Here is a 22,370-nt window from a genome sequence, read left to right on the forward strand (position 1 = left end):
GCCAGGAGGTGTGGAGAAAGCAACACCAAAACTACGCCATCAGGTTCAACAAACAGGGCCACGTCTGAGATTTAGTGATGAACTACGCACTGATGCACCCGAGTTCATCTTCTTACACAAGTTCAATTTATAGCTAATTTCATTTATTTAACACTGAAGGGGGCTTCTTCCCAGTCCAGCCGTGCTCCCCGAACCGGGCCGCGGGAGCAAGCAGCAGTTTTGGGTGAGGCTGGGAGCAGCAACTGTGGAGTTACCCCACGCAGGACCGCGGGACGACCACGCTGCCAACAAAGACGTTTCACGAAACCACTGTGACACAATTTACGAAAAGTGGCCCAAAGCCCGCGCCTCCTCCCGCGCCCTCCGTGGCGGTGCCAAGCCGGCACGGCACCGCCCGGCCGCTGCGAGGCTGCACAGCCCGCCCTCCGCCCGTTAACGTGCCGCCTGCCCCGCTCCGCCGGGCCGGAGGGGGCGCTCTCCCTCGCGGCCGTGCGCCGGCCCCTCGGGCCGTGACGCCGGCGTGCGGCGGCGGAGACGCCCGGGCGCGGCGCGGAGGCGGAAGTGGGCGGGCGCGGCGCGGAGGCCGAAGTGGGCAGGCGCGGCGATGGCGGCGACGGGCATGGGGCAGCAGTGGGTGCTGGTGGAGATGGTGCAGGCCTTCTACGAGGTGCGGCCAGGACCGCGGGCCCGGGGTGCTGCCCGACCGCCGGCGCGGGGCGGCCGTCGCCGGGAGCGAGGGGGTGGGCGTGTCGGAGGGGTCCTGCCGCCGGGCCGAGCGGCGTCGAGGCGGGCGGGGTCCGGGGCGCCCCGTGGCTGGCGGGTGTCGGGACGCCGCTGCCCGTGAGCCGCTGATTGCGGCTGCAGGGAGCGGGAAGGTGGGCCCGGGCCTGCCAGGGGGCTGTTAGCCGGGCAGCCTCGCTCGGTGGCAGGGGAGGCGGTGCGGTCCCTTCCCTGCGCTAACTCGACCAGTGCCGCCTGCCTAACACCGCACTCGCGGAACCACGAGTACATTGCACGGTGTTTGTGTATCGAAAAAGTAGATGCACACGCTTACCTTTTTTCTATTCAAGTTCATAAAGTTACATTTAGTCTTTATACCAGAGCATTAAACCTTAATAAGTTTCACAGCATTCAGGGTTTGAAACTTACAAGTTTTATTTGAAAAGGAAGAAACAACTTTTAAATGTTTACACTTGTCTCCTGGAGGGGATCAGCGTGACATGTTTGTGTCCAGGCTTTGTTTCATGGCATTAAAAAGGATGTCCTGACGATAAGCAGTATTCTTGCATCAACAGTCTGCTTACACCCTTCCTTTGGCAAAGCTTTGTAACTTTCTGAGAATTTATACTAGGGTTTGCAGTACAGCTATGGGAGTGCTTACCTACTGCAGACGGTAGCACAGTCTAGTACACTGAATTCAGGATAATTGTAGGCACCAAAAAGCATGGGAAAGTAGTTTGTATGGACCTGTACTGCACTATGTGTTCTTTAGGTATCATGGTATGCGTATGTATTTTTAATATGTTTGGTGAACTGAAAAGTACTCTGCAGTTGAGAAACTTGCCATTTGCATTTGGATATGCCATAGGACTTCTAACTGGTTTTAAAAACGTGTGCAGTTTCCTTTAGTTTTTGGATATGTGGTGCATTCCACTTAACTTTTGTTGGCAGTTCAGATCCCACCACAATACGTTGATGTGTGGGAGCTCTTCCACTGAGTTGAAGAGGGAGTGCAATAGCATGTGTGCGCTTTGAGTCTTTTAAAAGTAGTAGACATCCACAGTGTAGACACAAGAGAGTAAATGACACAGGGGCAAAACTAGTTCTTGTGACAGTATTGGGTTATACCTGCTCTAACTGCCTGTGAAACTAACAAAAATGGGCTATGATGACAGGATTAGGTTTCTTTGTAAATTATAGTAGCTGTTCGATGCTGGTGGACTATAAATTATAAGAACGAAGGGTTGAAGTTGATGTGTACAGGTGACACAGACATTGAAGCTCTCAGGTGGCTTCTGCTTGTTGTGAAAGCTTTCCACTTTTACAGGTACTGGTGCAACCCGTATGGCTTATCTGCCTTTACTCTCAATATTCAGTTTGTGTGCATGTGTGGAACCAAAGCCGCTTATCAGTTTAGAGTGTGCCTTCTTTATTAACAACAGAATAAATCTGTTCAAACTCAATTTAACAGCTACAAGTAGTAGTTACAAAGCAGTCCGCTTTCATATAATTTTAATTTTTACTGATTTGGAAATACACAGTAGCTGATGATCAGCTTTGTCTTTTTTTCTGAGTGAAACTAGCAAAAAAGAAACTGTTGCATAGTGTTGCACTGATTCAAATAGAATACTGTATAGACTTATTTTCATGCTTTTATTTTCAGGCTCCTGCTTACCATCTCATTTTGGAAGGAATTCTAATCCTATGGATAATCAGACTTCTTTTCTCAAAGACGTATAAGCTTCAAGAGCGATCTGATCTAACACCCAAGGTATGGTGGAAAAATACTTTTCTTTAGAGAAACGGTTTATAGCTATTGATATATTTGGCTGTTGGACCACTGCTGCATAATAAACCGTGCCAATTTTTTTAGGATTTCAAAGTGTAAGCTTACTTTGGACTAAGGAACTACTTATTGCTTAAATGCTTCAGTTTGTGCTTTTAAAATAGCACCGTGATTGAGAGTCTGAGAAATATAAAAGAATTGATATGACCACGATGGCTTAACTATGAGAAGCTGACATAAGCTCTGCTCAATGGATGGCTTTGTTTTAAAAATGGAAGCTACACTAAAAAAAAAACCCAACAAACAAAACTAGTATAGAGAGTAGGAAAATGATCGGTCTGTACATGTGGTATCTGTGAGTAATAACTCTGAGAGTTTATGGTGTTAAGTAGGTTATAGAAGACTTTGTACTATAGTGGCAGTTTTCTTCTTTTGCAATGTAGTTGTCTCAAAAAAAGAATGCTGTAATTCTTGATGGAGACTGAAATTTCTCCATGATTTCTGACTGGAGACCATCAGGAATGAGTAGAGTTTGTTTTGAAGATGTCCCTGGACTAGTTTGTCTGAGACATGGTCTATAATTTGGCTTGCTGCATAATGTGAGAGGACGCCATTGGATATATTCAAAGGATGATTGGATGCACTCTCTGAATGTGAAATAGTGAGGCAAACAAGGACACATGGATTATTCTCAGTCAAAGATGAACTATAGCAATGTATTGCAATGTGACTACCAGCCTGTGTATGTAAGGAGTTGATCTGAATGATCTGAAGTCCCGTATGACAAACAAGCTTAGTTTGCTAGAGCTTCAGAGGAATTGTAACCTTTATGAATTGACTAAACCACTAGAATTTCTTCATGGTACTGGGGAAGTTTCTGAAATAGATTTATAGGTATTTTATTTTACCTTGTATTTCCCATCTATATCATGCTTGCATGCTTTTGATCTTACTCTCGCTGAGGATACATGTTAAGGATGTGAGCTCAATGTAATATGTTTCAAAATCAGTGAACAGGATGCAGGGTCTGGAGGCACAAAGCTGTAGGTGTGAGCTAATCTGCAGGCAGTATCCTCTTTTTGGACTACTCTTACTTTGGAAGTACGTTTGGAAGTACTTTCCATCTACAGGAGGCATCTCTAGCAACAGGAGGCATTGGGCTAGCAGGCTCTTGTCCTACTGGGGGATTTCAACCACCCTGACATCCGCTGGAAAAGTAGCATGATGAGCTGTAGGCAATAGAGGAGCCTCCTGGAGTACATTGAAGAAAACTTCTTGAGCCAGGTAATAAATAGACAGCCCTACCAGCAGGGACATGATACTGAACCTGATGGTCACCAATGCAAATGAGCTAATCTATGACATCAAGATTGGAGACAGCCTGGGTTGCAGTGATCACACGCTCATGGAGTTTGCCTGAGGGATGTGGGACAGGTGAAGAGGAAAGTAAAGTTAGAACCCTGGATTTTAGTAAAGCCAACTTTTAGTTGGCCAACTTTTAGTAAAGCCTTGCTCTTCAAGGAGTTAGTCAGCAGGATCCCCTGGGAAACTGCCCTCAGGGACAAGGGAGCAGAACAGAGCTGGCCGATTTTTAAGGATGTTTTCCATTGAGCACAAGAGCTCTCGATCCCAGGCATAAGAAATCAGGTGAGGTGGGCAAGAAGCCGGCATGGCTGAGTGGAGACCTGCTGGTCAAACTAAAGGGCAAGATGGAAATGCACAGGTGGTGGAAGCAGGGACGTGGATCCTGGGACACTGCCTGATTGAGCATGACATTGTATGATATGGAATATCTCTTTGGTTAGTTGAGGTCATCTGCCTGGTTGTGTCCCCTCCCAGATTCTTGTGCACCCTCCAGTCTATTCACTGTTGGGGCCAAGTGAGAAGCAGAAGGCCTTAACACTGTCCAAACACTGCTCAGCAAGAACTATAACATTAGTGTGTTATCAGCATTGTTTTGGTCACAGATCTAAAACACAGACCTGTATGAGCTGCTGTGAAGAATACAGTACAGTCTGTTTCGTACCACACGAGATCACACACAGCCAGGCTTCTGTGTGCGTGTTGAGCTGCATGTCATAACATGCCAGCTGTTCAGTGTGGACACTACTGATTTGCCTTCTGATTTGTTCCAGTTTTATTCATGCTGTGGTACACCAGAAAGAAATACTGGGTTGCTCAGGTACAGACACTGGAGATAGGCCAGCTCAGGCTGCCTTTATGTCAGCCACTCATGATACTTGGAGCTTCTCTGTGAATTATTGTTGGGGATGCTGCCAGACCAGAGCTGAAGAATACCACTACTATACAGCCATTTTAATGTGATCTGTCAGGACCAGTCTGTCCTGAGGAACCAGAGGTAGATGAGATATTGTGCAACCCAGTCCACTTAGGAGTCATACTTCTAGAAGAGTGAAGAAATCCACCCTAAAGGTGGCTTCTGGGTTTAGTCAAACGTATGCAAGAGTGCTGTAAAATCTAGTGCAGGAATCAGCTTTCAACTGTCTGTCATCCTTTAACAGTGTTTGTATCTATTCTTATTGGTTCTATTACTAAAATAATGAGAACTCCTAAATCATTAACTAAAAAGGTGGAATACTTCTCTGTGACTCTGAGTTCATGATGGTTGGGATTTTGGGAAGTACAAATAAGTCTGTTGCCAGACAGGGTGCTAGACATACAGATTTGTGTGGGCTTTTCACCCAAAATAAAATCTATGTAAAGCGGCAAAGTGCCACTGCGGACCGCAGTGGGCTATGGGAGGTTGCATGGCATCATTTGGCCACAGTCTTTCTCTGCAGCTAACACCCATTTGTGTGAAAGCAGGGTGCCCTCCAGATGTGTGTGTCTTTTGCTCTGCAGTAAAAGATACTGAGCTTTTCTCTCAAAATTGCCGAAGTCTTACTAGGAGACACATCTCACCATTTGTGGATGGGAGTAATAGTTGTTTTCTTTGTTTTTAGAATTTTCACTGCAGTAATAGCGTGGGAGCAGTTCTATTACAGCAATTTTAGTCAGGAAGCTGAAAAGTTCCTGTCAGAGACAAGTGTTTAATGCATGACTGTGAACTACTGTAGGCCACAAGAACTCTCTCTGGCAGGAGTAGCCTTGAGAGATCAATCTTATATAGGGAAGAGGAGATGTTGTCTGTTCTTATAAAGATTTTAAGTCACTTTGAGTTAAGACTCCCTATGTAGGTGAAGATTCTCTTAAGTATTAGCATAGCTTGAAAGAGAGAAATTTCTAACTAGCATGCCCATTGTTTGTGCCAGTTTGTGCCGTGCTGATATGTGATTCTATAACTACTGTGAAATTAAAAACCTTTTACTTGACAACCAGCAAGTAAAAAATATAATTAATCTTTGGGTATTGACACAGATGCATGTGTGACACTGCTTCAAAGCACTAGTGCTAGCCAAGAACTATCTTCTTGAACATAATTGCTGACTTTTCTAAAAAGCCAGGGTCAGCAATGCAACTTATTTAAATAATTTCGGTTCGATGTGTTTATACTGAAGTGCTTCTCTTACCCAAGGTATCTGGCATTTAAAAAGTAAAAACCAGAACCAGCAAAATATAACCACCTAAAGCAATTTTATTTATATATATGTGTGTATATATTTAGCTTAATATATTTAAAATGCTTATATATTTTATAGAAATTTTAGAAATTTTATATTGACATGCGTATTTTATTTAATATTTGTGTTCATATAAATTAAAAATATAAATATTTTATAAGTAAAAGGGAAAGAGGAAGAGCTGAGAAATGAGTTCATTTACGTTACAGCCCAAGAGAGTGGAAGTGGAAAGTTTTGAGTTAATTGCTTTCATCAAGTGGATATTTCCAGTAGCTTGAACTGAGGAGAAACAAGAGAATCAACTACATATTTATGATGTTACATTGCGAATTAAAATCTGGTTTCTCTGTGTATCACAGTATCACAGTATGTTTGGGATTGGAAGGGACCTCAAAAGATCATCTAGTCCAATCCCCCTGCTGGAGCAGGAACGCCTAGGTGAGGTCGCACAGGAACACGTCCATGTGGGTTTTGAATGTCTCCAGAGAAGGAGACTCCACAACCTCCCTGGGCAGCCTGTTCCAGTGCTCTGTCACCCTTACTAAGAAGAAGTTTTTTCTCAAATTTAAGCGGAACCTCTTGTGTTCCAGCTTGATCCCATTACCCCTTGTCCTATCATTGTTTGCCACCGAGAAGAGCCTGGCTCCATCCTCATGGCACTCACCCTTTATATATTTATAAACATTAATGAGGTCCCCCCTCAGTCTCCTCTTCTCCAAACTAAAGAGACCCAGCTCCCTCAGCCTTTCTTCATGAGGGGGGTGCTCCACTCCCTTAATCATCTTTGTTGCCCTACACTGGACCCTCTCCAGCAGTTCCCTGTCCTTCTTGAACTGAGGGGCCCAGAACTGGACCCAATATTCCCGATGTGGTCTCACCAGGGCGGAGTAGAGGGGAAGGAGAACCTCTCTTTATCTACTAACCACTCCCCTTCTAATACACCCCAGGATGCCATTGGCCTTCCTGGCCACAAGGGCACAGTGCTGGCTCATGGTCATCCTGTTGTCCACCAGGACCCCCAGGTCCCTTTCCTCTACACTGCTCTCTAATATGTAATTTCCCAACCTATACTGGAACCTGGGGTTGTTCCTGCCCAGATGCAGGACTCTACACTTTCCCTTGTTAAATTTCATTAGGTTATTCCCCGCCCAACTCTCCAGCCTGTCCAGGTCCTGCTGGACGGCAGCACAGCCTTCTGGTGTGTCAGCCACACCTCCCAGCTTAGTGTCATCAGCAAACTTGCTGATAGTACACTCAATTCCCTCGTCTAAATCGTTAAACAATATATTGAATAATATTGTCCCCAGTACTGACCCCTGAGGCACTCCACTAGATACTGGCCTCCAACTAGACTCCGCACCATTGACTACCACTCTCTGGCCTCTCTCCTTAAGCCAGTTTGCAACCCACCTCACTACTCTATTGTCCAGACCACACCTCCTCAACTTAGCTGTGAGGATGCTGTGGGAGACTGTGTCAAAGGCTTTACTGAAGTCAAGGTAGACCACATCCACCGCTCTGCCATCATCCATCCACCTTGTTACATTCTCATAAAAGGCTATGAGGTTGGTCAAGCTTGACTTACCCTTGGTAAAGCCATGCTGACTGCCCCTAATAACCCTCTTATCCTTGATATGCCTTGAGATGGCACCAAGGATAAGCTGTTCCATTACTTTCCCAGGGACAGAGGTGAGGCTGACCGGTCTATAATTACCCGGGTCCTCCTTCTTGCCCTTTTTGAAGACTGGAGTGACATTTGCTCTCCTCCAATCTTCGGGCACCACTCCCGTTTCCCAAGACTTGGCAAAGATGATGGAGAGCGGTCCAGCAATGACTTCAGCCAGCTCCCTCAGCACCCACGGATGCATCCCATCTGGACCCATGGATTTATGGATGTCCAGACTATTTAATTGCTCCCTAACCCAGTCCTCATCGACTAAAGCAAACTCTTCCATTGACCTGGCTTCATCCAGGGTCTCAGGGGTACAGGGCTCCCCAGGACAGCCTCCGGCAGAGTAGACAGAGACAAAGAAGGCATTCAGTAATTCTGCCTTCTCTGTATCTTCTGCCACCAGGGCACCCACCCCATTCATCAGTGGGCCTACATTGCCTCTGGTATTAGTTTTATCTGCTATGTATTTGAAAAAGTTCTTTTTGCTGTCCTTGACCCCTCTCACCAGCTGTAATTCTAAGGAGGCCTTGGCTATCCTAGCTGCCTTCCTACATCCTCTAACAGCAGCCTTATATTCTTCCCAAGTGGCCAGCCCCTGCTTCCATGACCTGTAAACTCTCCTCTTCTGCTTAGGCATACCCAACAGATCCCTATTCAAACACGCAGGCCTCCTGGCTCCCTTCCTTGACTTCCTGCGTGTGGGGATGCTCTGATCCTGAGCGTGGAAGAAGCAATCTCTGAATGCAATCCAGCTGTCTTGGGCCCCTTTTCCTTCAAGCAGTCTTGCCCATGGGATTTCCCCCAGCAATTGCTTGAAAAGGCCAAAGTTAGCCCTGCTAAAGTCCAGGGTTGCAGTTCTACTTGCTATTCTGTTCCTGCCACCCAAGATGCTGAACTCCACCATCTCGTGGTCACTGCAACCCAGGCAGTCCTCAACCTTTACTGCTTCGACCAGACCCTCCTTGTTAGTGAGGATGAGATCCAGCAGTGCACCTCTCCTAGTCGGCTCCTCCACCATCTGCATGAGGAAGTTATCATCAATGCACTGGAGGAACCTCCTGGACTGTGGCTGGCTGGCTGAATGGTCCTTCCAGCAAACATCAGGGAAGTTAAAATCCCCCACAACAACCAGGGCCTGTGACTGTGAGGCCACTCTCAGCTGCCCATAGAAGGCCTCATCAACTTCCTCAGCCTGATCTGGTGGCCTGTAACAGACGCCCACAACAGTGTCACCCCTGCCAGCCTGCCCCTTGATCCTGACCCATACACTCTCAACTCGCTCCTCATCCACTCCGGGGCAGAATTTAGTACATTGTAGTTGCTCTCTCACATAGAGAGCAACTCCACCACCACGCCTGGCTGGCCTGTCTTTCCTGAAAAGGGCATAGCCATCCATGACCACGTTCCAGTCATGTGAACTGTCCCACCATGTTTCTGTAATTGCCACCAGATCATAATCTCCCGACCGAACACAGGATTCTAACTCCTCCTGCTTATTCCCCGTGCTGCGCGCATTGGTGTACAGGCATTTCAGGGAGCGAGCAGAGCACACCAATTTCTCCCTAGGGGCATAGGAGGCCACCCGGTCCTCATCAGTTTTAGAATGCTGCCCCACTGGGACAAGCCCAGCTACAACCCCATCCCCCTTCGAGCCTAGTTTAAAGCTCTCCAAATGAGCCCAGCTAATTCCTGCCCCAGCATCCTTTTGCCCCTGTGAGATAAACCTCTCCCGTGTGACACTGTCCGGACTGGAGTCTTATAAAACCAACGATTATAAAAAAATCCAAAGCCCTGCCTGTAGCATCAGTCTTGGAGCCAACCATTTAGAGACTGAATTTTCCTATTCCATCCCACATCGTCCCTTGAAGATGGAAGGAGTGAAGAGAAGATCACTTGAGCCCCTGAGTCTTTCGCCATCCTTCTCAAGACCTTGAAATCTGTCCTCATTCCCCTCAGACTACGGGAAGCAGGTTTCTCCCCATCTGTCTGGAAGACCAGCAGCGGGTAGTAGTCTGTCGGGTGCACCAGTTTGGGGAGCTCTCTAGCGATATCCTTGATTCGGGCTCCAGGTAAACGACAAACTTCCCTAAGATGGGGGTCAACTCTGCATATTGGGCCCTCTGTTCCTTTCAGAAGGGAATTTCCTATTACAATCACCCTTCTTTCTTATCAGAGGCAGTCTTAAGTTGTGAAGTCAACTGCCTCTTCCTATGTGATCTTGTAGGCAGGCTTGGCACCACCTCTTCAACTACCTCTTCTTCAAGATCCAGGGCCTCAAACCTGTTACGGAGGGGCACCTGGGGAGACAAAGCAGGCAGGGAGGGGGGCTGCCCATGACGCCGAACCGGAATACTTCCAACCTTCGTCGTCTTTTAGGTCCCCTACCTCTGCCAAACAGCAACAAGGGTGGGGCCGTCGCAGGACTTCCGCCTCTGTCCGAGAGAGCAGGAGGTCCATCTCCTTTTGGGGGGTACCTCCCTGGGACCTTTCCGACTGGCACGTCAGGGTGTTACTCCACCAGTGGATCTCCCTTTCACACTCCCTGATGGTCCTCAGTGTCTCAACCTCCTCCTTAAGTTTCACAGCCATGTCGAGCAGGTCTTGCACCTGCTCACACCTCACACAGGTGGAGTGCTGGCCTCCCTCCCCCGGCAGCAGCAGGCTCTGGCACTCCCTGCAGCTGGAGACCTGAACAGCCACCGTTCGGGACAGAACCTCCTCAGTCTGCGTAGCCACAGTCTGTTTGAGACAAGCTCTCCTCCTGGAGGCGACCATGGTCGTCAGCACTCTGGGATGCTGGCAATAAGTTAGAGGGGCTCACAAGCGACAAGTGCTCTCTGCACCCTGCTACACAAGCTACCACCACTGCTGCTGCAGCACAGTGTGGGTGGGACTCACCCACTACACAAGCTGGTTGCTCCTCTCTGCACCTGGTGCAGACACTAGTCGCTGCCCTCCCAAAGGCTTTTTCAAGGCAAGGGGAGGGGGTGTGGTCGCCGTCACCGTGGGAACGCCCCCCGCCACGTCAGCCGCTCTCTCGCAATGGCTGCCGGGGCTGCGGGGATCGGGACTCGCCGGGAATCACGCTGTCCCTGTGTGTTTGCCTCTGAGCTTCCTAATCTTGGCTGAACCTCGTGGTCGGCTGAACCCCGCCGGCTCCGGCTCTCGCTGGGCTGGCTCTGATCAGCTGACTGACAGTTTGACAATTAATATTATTGTTCTGAAATTTGGTGCCTCTTCGGAAGGCAGAAGATAGAAGTGCTGTTTTGGATGTGGGGTCACTGTGCGAAAGCCTGCCTCTGCTCTGTCTTTTTGGTCAGAGGAAGATGGTCATGAACCATCATCAGGATGGACCAGTGTACTAAGATATTTGGTGAATGGAAGGAGGAAAGGGCGTGGACTGTCCCATCTGCAGTGTGGATGCCTGTTTTAGGTTGAGATTTGTACTCATTTTAATCACCAACATCTCTAATCCCCCACCATAATGAGGGAACTTCTATAATAGAAGCTTTTGGTAAACTACTGCCTGTGCTAACTATATGTGGAAACAGGAGACATAAGATGTGTTTGTTGTTTATGTTCCTCTGTCCATGAAAAAGCAAAATGCCATGTAACAGATGAGGAGAATGAATGTGAGCTAGAATTAGTAAAACAGTATTGTTTGAAATGAGAATTAGTCTTCTCCTGTAGATCATATTTTGTAGTAAGAAAAGCATCAGGATGTTGCTACGTCTCATCTGTGGCTTGGCACCTCTGCTGTTAGTTTGTGTGCTACAAACATTTCAAAGGAAAGGTTGGAAACTTCTTGCAACTTAGTACAAATGGGAGAGAGAAGTACTAATTAGGTATTGCTCATTATCGTTATGTTCACAGATCTCAACTGCAGTTGTACTGTCTTCATTTATTGTAGATAAACAGGGTCCTTCTATAAATAATATTTTTCTTTCTACTAGACTCTGTGGAAAAAATATTTCAGTTGAATTTGTGTATCGATTGCTAAGCTGCTTAGTGGTATTTTTGTACCCTTAGTTCAAAAAATTAGATGTAAATGAAAAAGCGGAGTACATACTTGCACAGATTTAGTTCTGCCATCTTTGAAGAAAAGGTATGTTATGTTGCCTACTCTGCCTTTGAACTATGTTGTGTAAAAGCTGTTCAAGTGTTCTTTGCATTAAGGTTTTAAACAGAAGAAACACCATTCTTCTCAAGTCCTTTCCTTTTAGGCATTTGATGTCATCTAATGCTTTCCTTATTTATCCTTCCATAACTGACAGGCTGTACCACTTCTCACCTGATTTATTCTACTTTCTCATCAAAGGAAAAAAAGAACAACCAAAACAAACAAAAAACCCCACCCTGTGCTCTAAAATGAACACAAGATGATTGGTGCGAGCTGCTCCATCCGTCAGGGATGTGGGGCATTTCAACACAACTATCATAGGAACAGAGAGAAGGTTGCATGAGTGTAAATCCTACTTTCTGATTTTCAGAAGTCTTTAGAAGTCTTTCTGAACTCCCGTGAGAAGGTGTAAGATACTACTGGGCAATGGTAACTCAGGATATGGTTTCTCAGTACCATCAGCCAGTCTAGGTTGGAACTACTTTGTTGTATATCCATCCTGCTTTTGCTGAGTTAGTTTTCATCTTGATCGTTTTTCTGAACAAGGTTATTGCCTGGTTTTGTAACTGCCTATCTCAACACAAGGAACAGGAACATGTATGTGTCTGGGAGAGGACTGTACTGTAGCAGCTGCTGGCTTGTGGTGATGTGGGTCAGCACACTTAGTCGTAAATTACATATTTGATTTTGTTTTTCGAATAGAAACACAGGATTGAGATGCATACTAGTACCTGTTCTGAGACAAGGATGGAATAGCTACTCTCTTTCTTGGATCCATGGAGTTTAACATAGAGGGTTATGGTTCTGCTCTGAGAGAAAACTGACTTTGTGTGCTCCTTTTCCACCATTTGGTACTGCAGTACATATTCATCTTGATAGAGTGCATCATCTGGAAATCTTTTCCTGTAGGGTTCTTGAGATATTTGCTGAGTCATGTCAAACATGAGGGTTGATAATAGAATGCAGCAATGAATCATAGTCAATAGTATTTACACAAGCTTAATTTATTATTGTTCTGTTCTCTGGTCCTCAGTATCCGCTTGGATTTTTTTAATTGAAGCATTGAAATATGCTATTAGATCTTCTACAAGATGGCACTATTACAGGATAAATTAATAAAACCCCTTAGTTTAATGTAGCACATGTAGTAGTATGTATGTTGCATAGCATTTCGATATATGCACAGTTGTGTACAAGGCTCCAGCTGGGGTCTGTCCTGTGGTGGCTAAAGAAAGTAAGCACATTTTCTAACATAAGTGGAGCCACTTCAAAATACTGGATAAATTCAGCTCTGTTGCACATATTAATGGCATTTTGTTTCTTTTGAAAGATATGTCCCATGGGTTAAATTTCAGTAGGAAGTTTAACATGAGAAAGTTCAATTAAAAGGTATTTAAAGAACCTCTGCAAAATATTAGAAACACAAGTGACTATGCTTGTATAAAAGTTGTATTTTATGAAATACAGGACTATTGAAATTTCCTTTCGTTTTTTTGAAATAGACCTCTGTGGAGTTCCTGAGATATTAATTAATGTTTTGGAAATACCTGGAAACAAAGTTATTAATTAGCTTAGTAAAAGGAAAACTATGAAAATGCAGGAGACTAATTGTATTGTTGTGTGTAGGTAATTTTTTCATATCTTAATTTGGTTTTGATGTCAAAGGCTTTGAAAAGTGTGTTTGGAAAAAAAGCAAAAACGGAAAAATGTATTTCTGTGGTGTTTTCAAAACATGATTGCTGAATTTATATTTTGGTATTGAAATAAGTAGCCTTAAAACTTCTACTGCTTTTTGAAATAATAGACAATAAAAACCCATTGTATTCATACCATTCCAAGGTAGTCTGTTAACAAATACATTATCAGATATGTCTTGCTGTGTTAGTAAATAATCCTCTGGAAAAGTTCTGCTTTCATGGTATGAAGGATGATGTTGGTGATTTGCCTGAGTGGTTGCTAATTTGTGTGAAACTAGTCTAATGCACCGGTTACGCTGGTCCACTGTATGTCCTTTGGAAAATCATCTAGCTGAGGTTTTCCAAATAGTTTTAAGCACTTTGAAAATGAATGTACATTCAGTATTCCTCCATGGTTAGGTGTCAGATAAGTGATTTAGTAGTTGCAAGCATTTGGCAGTTTTTCTCCATTGTGTCCTGCTCACATGTGTGTTACTTTGCCAAGTATTTTAATGCCACGGTTGTTTGAACAGCACTGTTGAAGACTTAAGAATGTAAAGTGAGGCAGTTTATATTCAATTATTATGTAATTCATATTCAGTTACATAGACTGTAGGGGAAGATTTTAATAATTAATAGATTGAGTGAAATAGTATTGATAAACCTTGGCAGGGACACCACGTTACTATCTCTTCTCTTGATCATCATATGAGATCTTTAATGCTGGGCCGGGCTATCTTTATATCCCTTTCCCCTTTGAAGAATTCAAATACCCTCAGTTGAACATACAGAGATAATATAAATTCTAAGTGTCTCAGAAAGGTGATACCTATTAGCATACATAATTTCTTATACAACTATTACTAACTGGTTATTAGCAAAAAAATTTCTTTTCTAATGGAAATCCTTTTTGAGCAGTATTTCTTATCTCCTGTTCAGGAAAAAGAAGAGTTGATTGAAGAATGGCAGCCAGAACCTCTTGTATCTCCTGTACCAAAAGATCATCCAGCTCTCAACTACAATGTTGTTTCAGGGTAAATGTAACCAAAACAAATCTTGTTTTCATTTCAACTGAAATACTTGATATCTCTATTTTTAAGTGTATTTTGTACTAAGCATTTCCGTGTCCTTAAAACCTTTCATAAATGAATTGCATTTTTGGACAGCAGGACTGAATTGGCCACTGAAGAGATGGTCTGGGTTTTACAACATCATCAAGACTACCTTATTAAGAAAGTCTTTCTTTAAATGTTGTAATCTTTTTTTTTAATTTTGGGGTGCGAAGAGGGGCACTATAACTTTGCCTTCATTATGGCTCTCGATTGTTTAGTAGCAATTTGTGTCATTTTTCTGAATATGTAGCCCCCCAAAATGGTTACGACCTTCTATGTATAGGTTGGGGGAAAACTGTATCATCACGAATTACTTCAGAAGAAACTGGTACTGTGGCCAGCCACTTGGCAATTCATGAAAAGTTGTTTCTCTTTGGCCAATCAGGAGTGGAGATGCTTGGTGGCAAAGTTGTTTTTTGAGGAAATTATGGCTCAGCATTACTTTCTTGTGTGTTACAATGCTTTTAAAACGGGTGCTGACTTTTGTAAGAGTCACAGTATTTCAGAAATTGCTTTGAAATTTCTTTCACAAGCTTCAGATTTCTTTATGTTAGTAACTTTTACAGTGTAAACATTCTTAATACCTCTCTAGTGACACTAATAATTTAGAATATTTTAGTGACAGAGCACAATTATTTGCTGTCACAAAGAGCTCAATTTTGATGATTCTGCCACCACAGGAAGGTCTTCCTAGGGAAAGATAGGCCTATTTTAATCAACTGTGATGTGAACAATCCTATTATTTTTCAGAATTTTGAAACAGGCAGTACTGTGGAGTTAAAGGAAGTGTTGGATGTTTGAAAAAAATCTGAACAAATATATCTTAGATTGGCTCAGAAAACATTTAAATTGTTCAGAACTTGCCGGTGCTTACAGTTAGGGAATGTATTGTGACAGAATGTTGATATGTGGTGACTGGTGAACTTAATAGTAACTATGGGGAAAAGTTGGCATTTGTCTTGTGAGATTTAAACTGACAACAAACTACTGTCCTGCATGTTGCTCAACAGCTACGAAGTTATAACTTGGGCTATAAACTTAACCCATGTTTCAGAATTAATACAGAAATGAGAGTGCATCCTAATTCCAGCTCAAGAGCATTTCTATCCTCTCTTTACTTAGTACTTTAAGGGGATCCTGTTGGTGCTAATGATATAGTCTTCTCTCAGTGATTTCTGTGTGTTAAAGTCCATGTGAACGGTGATTTACATAGATCTTCCTTATCTTAGTATGTGGTGGTTTAACATTGAATATTTGCAGTAATGCCTGGATAGGCTCATAACCACTGAGGAAGTATGAAATACTTCAGTAAAAATTTTGACCTGCTGTGTGGGGAAGGCAGACTTCCTCCTTATGTTAGTGTGCTCCTTTCTGCTGAACACTTGCATATCCCAGTAACACCAAATGATAAGCAAAGCCAATAACACAGGGAATTGTCCAAACCAAAAAAGTGACCAATCTTGAGTCAGCGGTGAAGAAGTTACCTATAATGGCTCGGTCACAGTCGAGAGATTAGTTAGATCTTGTGGTACCCTTTCTGTGAACTAATCCATGCATGATAGATTAGTTCTACAAGATGTGGTTCAGAAAATGTAAACCTATTTCCTGAAACAGTATGTCTGCAAAATTGCCATGCTGATTCTCATTTTGCTTTAAAATAAAAAGGAACTAACGATCTGGCTTTTATTAACTTTATAATCTTCTGTGGCTGGTTTTTCAATACATACAACACTTAAGAGATGAGTGAGACATCCCAATACAGATGGAGTGCTTTCAGTCCTTAAAAGACACAATTCCTGAAGGACTTACTGGCAAGTTGTTTGAATGTAGCTTGAAATTTATTTTTATTTACAGTTTTATTTACAGTTCCAGCTCAAACTTGTCCTAACCATGATACTTAATGAACTGTATTGTACTGGAGGAAGGGAGAAATGTGAAAGAAATTAAGTGTTTCACTGTTTTCCTTTTGCAAAGACTTGTGGTTTTTGATGTTGAAAGGAAGGGTTTCTGAGTCTGTTAGCATCCATGTTTTGGATATAATTATTCACTGGAATAAACTTTTGTATGAATATTTAGTGCCTAACCATGAGTGTTCCTTTAGAAGTTTGGGTAAAATTCTGATAGCAAAGTGTGGCCATATCATGAGGGCTGCAGCTTTGCTAGGGGCAAGTTGTTAATGAACATGAGTGTATTTTCCAGGTATGAGACGTGGAGCTGTGGAGGCAATTTGTTTTAAATTTACCAGGTTCAATAGTATGCTGGGAATATACTGAACCTTGTGTTAATGCCAAAATGGATAGATGCCGGTCTGCTCTTGTGAATATCTGTGAACCTAAGCAGTTGTTTCATGTAACAAGACTTGCAGCATTTGGTGCAGTTCATTGATGAGCAAGACAGAGGAGCATATCCAGGTGTATTTTTAATGGCAGTGAGTTCTCCAAGACAAGGTGCTGTGCATCTGTATATTGTGCTACTGCTACACAGAAGATGCACAGCCGTAATGCAGGACTGCTCCTTTGTGGAGTCTGCTTCACCTTGTGTCCATTTAATGTCATGGAATGACAGTAATGAAGATGCATGGCACATGCACCATGTTAGCAGAAAGCTTTCCAAAGCTGTTTGCAAGCTTTGCAATTACTTGGTTGAAGCAACGTGCTGAATTTTTGAAGTGAACTGATACGAAACAAAATCAGGGAGGTTTTTTAAGTGAAGTTCAGGCAGTTCAGTGTTTTTCTTAATTTGTAGTGAATAGCTTAGACTTAGAGTTTATTTGCTTTGCACACCAAAGATGCCCATTGGAATATTGGAGCAGCTCTGCACAGACATTTGGTATTTGAGCAGCCCTGTTTAATTTTGATTGTGAAAATTGCTCAGTGCTAGTTTCCACATGGGAAAAGCTTGTTGAAACTATTGTGTTTGAGGAATAGTATGTGATCTCATCTGTAATATTTGACAACGCATACAGAAATGGGCAGACATAAGGTTTTGTATTTGGCTTAGCTTTGAAACTTCTCAACACTCTTCAGTGATTAATTGTAACTTTTGATTTTGTAGTATTGAAGTGTATAATTGCCAAAACTGGATTGCTTTAGAATACAGCACACAGATGTGATGTTTGTGTTTAAACGGGTAATAGCTATTTTTATCTTCATGTTTTTAATAACTGTTTTTATTAATCATAATTTTTTAGGACAGAAAATGTCTCGGCCTTTTGCTGTTCTTGTTCATTTGTTAATATTGAGTGTTTTCACACTTTCTGTATTGCCTGATTACATGAGTTCTTCAAACTGCGATGGATTAAACAGAACTGGAAACTTAAGATAACAGTTCACACAATACTTTTGTCTGCTTACAGCTAGTACCTATGTTTCAGGAGCCCCATTCAGTACAAGATTGGTATTGTGCATTTGCTTTGTGACAAAAACATTGGTTTTAAATTTGTTTTTATCATGAAAGTAAGCAGCAATGGAACGTCCTTTTTACTTGTAGTATTCCTTCTTTCAAATAGATATTACTTTGCCGCTTCAGCAATCATCTTTGTATGAATTAAGTTTTCCACAAGGAACCATTAAATATCTCAGGAAGGTATTTATTATTTCTTTATTAAAATACAGGAATACAGATTTTGCTGAATGTGGTAGTATATTTGTTACTCAACACTGAACTTAAATATTGATTGGCAGCTGCACAGGAGGAAGTGGAAAGAGGGACTCTTGAAAAATGCTGTGTGCCTTTCACTGTTGAAACATAAAATTCCAGCACTGTTTGACTGTTTATGAAAATAGCAACTGTTCATTCATAACAATAGGTCTGACTTTTTTTTCCAGTCCTCCCACCCATATAATCACTGTTAATGGCAAGGAATGTATAAACTTTGCATCATTTAACTTTCTTGGACTTTTGGATAATGAAAAAGTTAAGGTGAGTTTTTCCAGTTACTGTATTTCTGTGGTTATTCCTCTTTATATGTAATCTTCAAATTAAGATTGACTTAAGAAGGCACAGTTTTTGTCAAGGAATTATGCTTCTAAAGCAGCAAGGGTGATTATAAAACTTGTAATTTTATGCTATTTGAATTTGTCTTTTTACTGAATTTAGTCTGGTGTACCTACTACATACTAGCTGATTATCAAGCTAGATTAGTATCTAATGTCCTGATTGTGAGAATACAGTGAATGATTCTTAAACACTTGTCTACAATAGTTTTGATGTTAAATTAATTTGTATAATTCAGTACATTATTATACTTCCTATAAAGCAGGTCATGTTGCATGATGCAAGAATTAACCTATATACATTGGTACAAAATTGTCAGTGTGAAGTATATGGAAGACTTAGAGATCTAGTGTATGAAAAAATATTTCTTGTAATTTTTTTCTGTTAAAGAGTGCGGCACAAGCATCTCTAAAGAAATATGGTGTTGGTACTTGTGGACCCAGAGGATTCTATGGTACTTTTGGTGAGTACATTTCTTTGATCTGTCTTTAACTGTGGTCAAGCTGGTTTCTTAAGTCAGCCAAAGTAGTATTATATATAAGCAACACATTATTTCTGTCAGTATGAAGAATAGTTACCCTCTACCACACTTCTTGCTCTTACTGTTAAGGATTAGTAGCGTTTATTGTTTCTAGCTTTGTTTCTTATTATTTTTTTATGTTTACTTACTCTTTATAATGCTGGCCTTGGAGGAGAGTTGCAAAGTTAAATATCATCTGTTTTAGTTTTGGTAACCATAGTAGAAAGATAAAATAAACATGTTAGAATTTAGTAATGCATGGTGAATTTAAGTGTGAATTAATAAGTTTCTAAGTAGACCACAAGAGGGCAGTCCGATTTCTCCGATAAAGATTATTACTAAAGCTTATATAGTACTGTAGTCAAAATGAAGTTTTCCTTTACTGATAACTTTAGTGTTGTAATCTAGAGATTTTGTGACACAAGCAGGTGTTACTGAGGGTTCTTTCATTCATTTTAAGAAGTAGCAAGTTGTTAAATATAAGTCTCTGGAAATAGTTCTTTACTGGTATTGCTGTTTCAAAATACTGCATGGAAACCAACGTGTGATGCATGAATTAGCTGCACAGTTGCAGGCTAAAACCATCATCTCATCATCTTGTGAATTTTCCAGTCTCTTTCCAGTCTCTTCAGAGCATGATTGTATTAAAATGATTTCGTAGAGTTAGCTTCCCATGCCTTGACTTCAATTCGAGACGAACTTGAACTTTTCTCAGTTAATCAACCTAGTCCTTTAAGTGGTAAGCCAGCCACTGTACCTATTGTGATTTGTTAGGAGTGTATATATCAGAGTGAAATTGGGTCTTTGATATTAATCTTGTAGTTTGTTCATTAGTCTAGAACCTTAATTCATTTCAAAAGAAGGTGATGGTAGCCCAGTGATTAGTAGAGATCTTTCAGGAAGCTAGATTCCCTCATGGACCACAGTTCAGCAGTGATCTGGTGGAATTCGCACAGGCTTTTTTTTCAAAAAGCATTGAAAAGCTCAAAGAAACTTGTGAACTAATGCCTCCTGCCTTTTGAGTCCAAGCCAGTTTTAAGTTTTGTGGAATCTTTCACTTCAGTTCTTTCTAGCAATTATTTGAAACTGACTAGTTAAAGGTTTATTTTCTCTGGTGAGAAATTCCTTGGATTGTTTCTTGCCATCTTTAGAGGTCTAATCCTAAGACCCAAACTGTATAGGTTTTACATTTAGTTTAGTTGCTGTTTATTGGCTTCTGAATTTTTTTGGTAAATGCTCCATTTCACAAAGCAGGGTATAATAATCTGTGATATTGCTGCATGACATCACCAGTGGGGAAATTGTTATACTCAGCTATTTGAGATATCTTTTACAGAAAAGGTAATGGAAAATTGGTTTTAAAATTGAGATAAACACCTGCTGGGTTAAGAACTGGCTGGAGGGCCGGGCCCAGAGAGTGCTGGTGAATGGGGCTGCATCTAGCTGGCGGCCAGTCACTAGTGGTGTTCCCCAGGGGTCAGTGTTGGGTCCAGTCCTGTTTAACATCTTTATTGACGATTTAGATGAGGGGATTGAGACCATCATCAGCGAAGTTGCTGATGACACCAAGTTCGGAGGGAGTGTCGACCTGCTGGAAGGCAGGAGGGCTCTGCAGAGGGATCTGGATAGACTGGAAAAATGGGCTGATTCCAATGGGATGAAGTTCAATAAGGCCAAATGCCGGGTGCTGCACTTTGGTCACAACAACCCCCTGCAGCGCTACAGGCTGGGCGCAGAGTGGCTGGAGAGCAGTCAGACAGAAAGGGACCTGGGGGTACTAATTGACAGGAAGCTCAACATGAGCCAACAGTGTGCCCAGGTGGCCAAGAAGGCCAACGGTATCCTGTCCTGTATCAAAAACAGCGTGGTCAGCAGGACAAGGGAAGTGATCCTTCCCCTGTACTCTGCATTGGTGAGGCCACACCTGGAGTATTGTGTTCAGTTCTGGGCCCCTCAGTTCAGGAAAGACATTGAAGTGCTGGAGCGGGTCCAGAGAAGAGCAACATGACTGGTGAAGGGACTTGAACACAAGATCTATGGGGAGAGGCTGAGGGAGCTGGGATTGTTTAGTCTGGAGAAGAGGAGGCTTAGAGGTGACCTCATCACTCTCTATAACTACCTGAAGGGAAGTTATATCCAGGTGGGGATTGTTCTGTTCTCCCAGGCAGTTAGCAATAGGACAAGGGGGCATGGGCTTAAACTCTGCCAGGGGAAATTTAGGCTGGATATTAGGAAGAAATTCTTTACAGAGAAAGTGGTCAGGGATTGGAATGGCCTGCCCAGGGAGGTGGTGGACTCACTGTCCCTGGAGGATTTTAAACTGAGATTGGACATGGCAATTAGTGCCATGATCTAGTCAATGGGCTGGAGTTGGACCAAGGGTTGGACTCGATGATCTCTGAGGTCTTTTCGACCCAGTTGATTCTGTGATTCTTGCTGGATCACAGACTGTCTCCCCATTTTCCCTTGACTTCAAACATTTGTGTATTGCAGGATTATGAATCTCTAATGAGAAACACTTCTTACATCAGCAGTGTCGTGTGCCTCAAACTTTCCATACAATTTTTTGTGGCTTTGACTTTTGTAAATGAGTCATTTTGTGTCCAGAACTATGTATTTTCCTCTTACTTAACTATATAGGATTTAATTGATGATTGTCAATTGTTGTCACTCAGAATTATCCCCTCTTAGGGACTGATATTTCATACCAATATTACAGGTCTCTTTCTTTGGAACCATAGATACCGTGTTATAATTTATTTTGAATGGAGACTTGATTCTTCATATCTCTGCCTGTTCGAAGGGATTTGGTAGATTTAGTTAAGACATTTGTTCTTTGTGCTGTATACCTGAAAACTTTATCCATGCTTGTATTCTATGATAAGCCTGAAATACTATTATATTCACAAATAACTGAATTTTTATGTTGTTGTTGTTCGCTTTTATTTTCTCCATAATGACAGCTGAGGGTGTATCACATCTGAGGTGGTGTTTTGTTTTTTTTAGTGTTGATAGCCTTGCAGCCACAATTTCAGTGTTACTGTGAAGATGAGGACTGGCTACCTGATAAAATATATAAAAGACAAAGTGGGATTTGGTCTCAGTTCTGCTTTTGACTTGTATGTGAGCACATGCTAGGCACTAAACAGGCACTTCATAGCAGTTGTGGACAATAACAGCTTTGTTA

General features: G+C 42.5%; 1 protein-coding gene across 1 annotated transcript in view; it reads left to right on the plus strand.

Moving 5' to 3' along the window:
- Window positions 1-511: 511 nt before the first annotated feature.
- SPTLC1 (serine palmitoyltransferase long chain base subunit 1) overlaps window positions 512-22,370 on the plus strand; it is a 39,626-nt gene continuing 17,767 nt past the window's right edge. The window contains exons 1-5 of the mRNA XM_065045729.1: window positions 512-667; window positions 2,384-2,491; window positions 14,495-14,589; window positions 18,495-18,588; window positions 19,054-19,126. Of these exons, the coding sequence (XP_064901801.1) occupies window positions 605-667; window positions 2,384-2,491; window positions 14,495-14,589; window positions 18,495-18,588; window positions 19,054-19,126 (433 nt within the window). The 5' untranslated portion in view covers window positions 512-604. The remainder of the gene's footprint in view (window positions 668-2,383; window positions 2,492-14,494; window positions 14,590-18,494; window positions 18,589-19,053; window positions 19,127-22,370) is intronic.

The sequence above is a fragment of the Columba livia genome, chromosome Z, assembly GCF_036013475.1.
Source record: "Columba livia isolate bColLiv1 breed racing homer chromosome Z, bColLiv1.pat.W.v2, whole genome shotgun sequence".
Taxonomy (NCBI): domain Eukaryota; kingdom Metazoa; phylum Chordata; class Aves; order Columbiformes; family Columbidae; genus Columba; species Columba livia.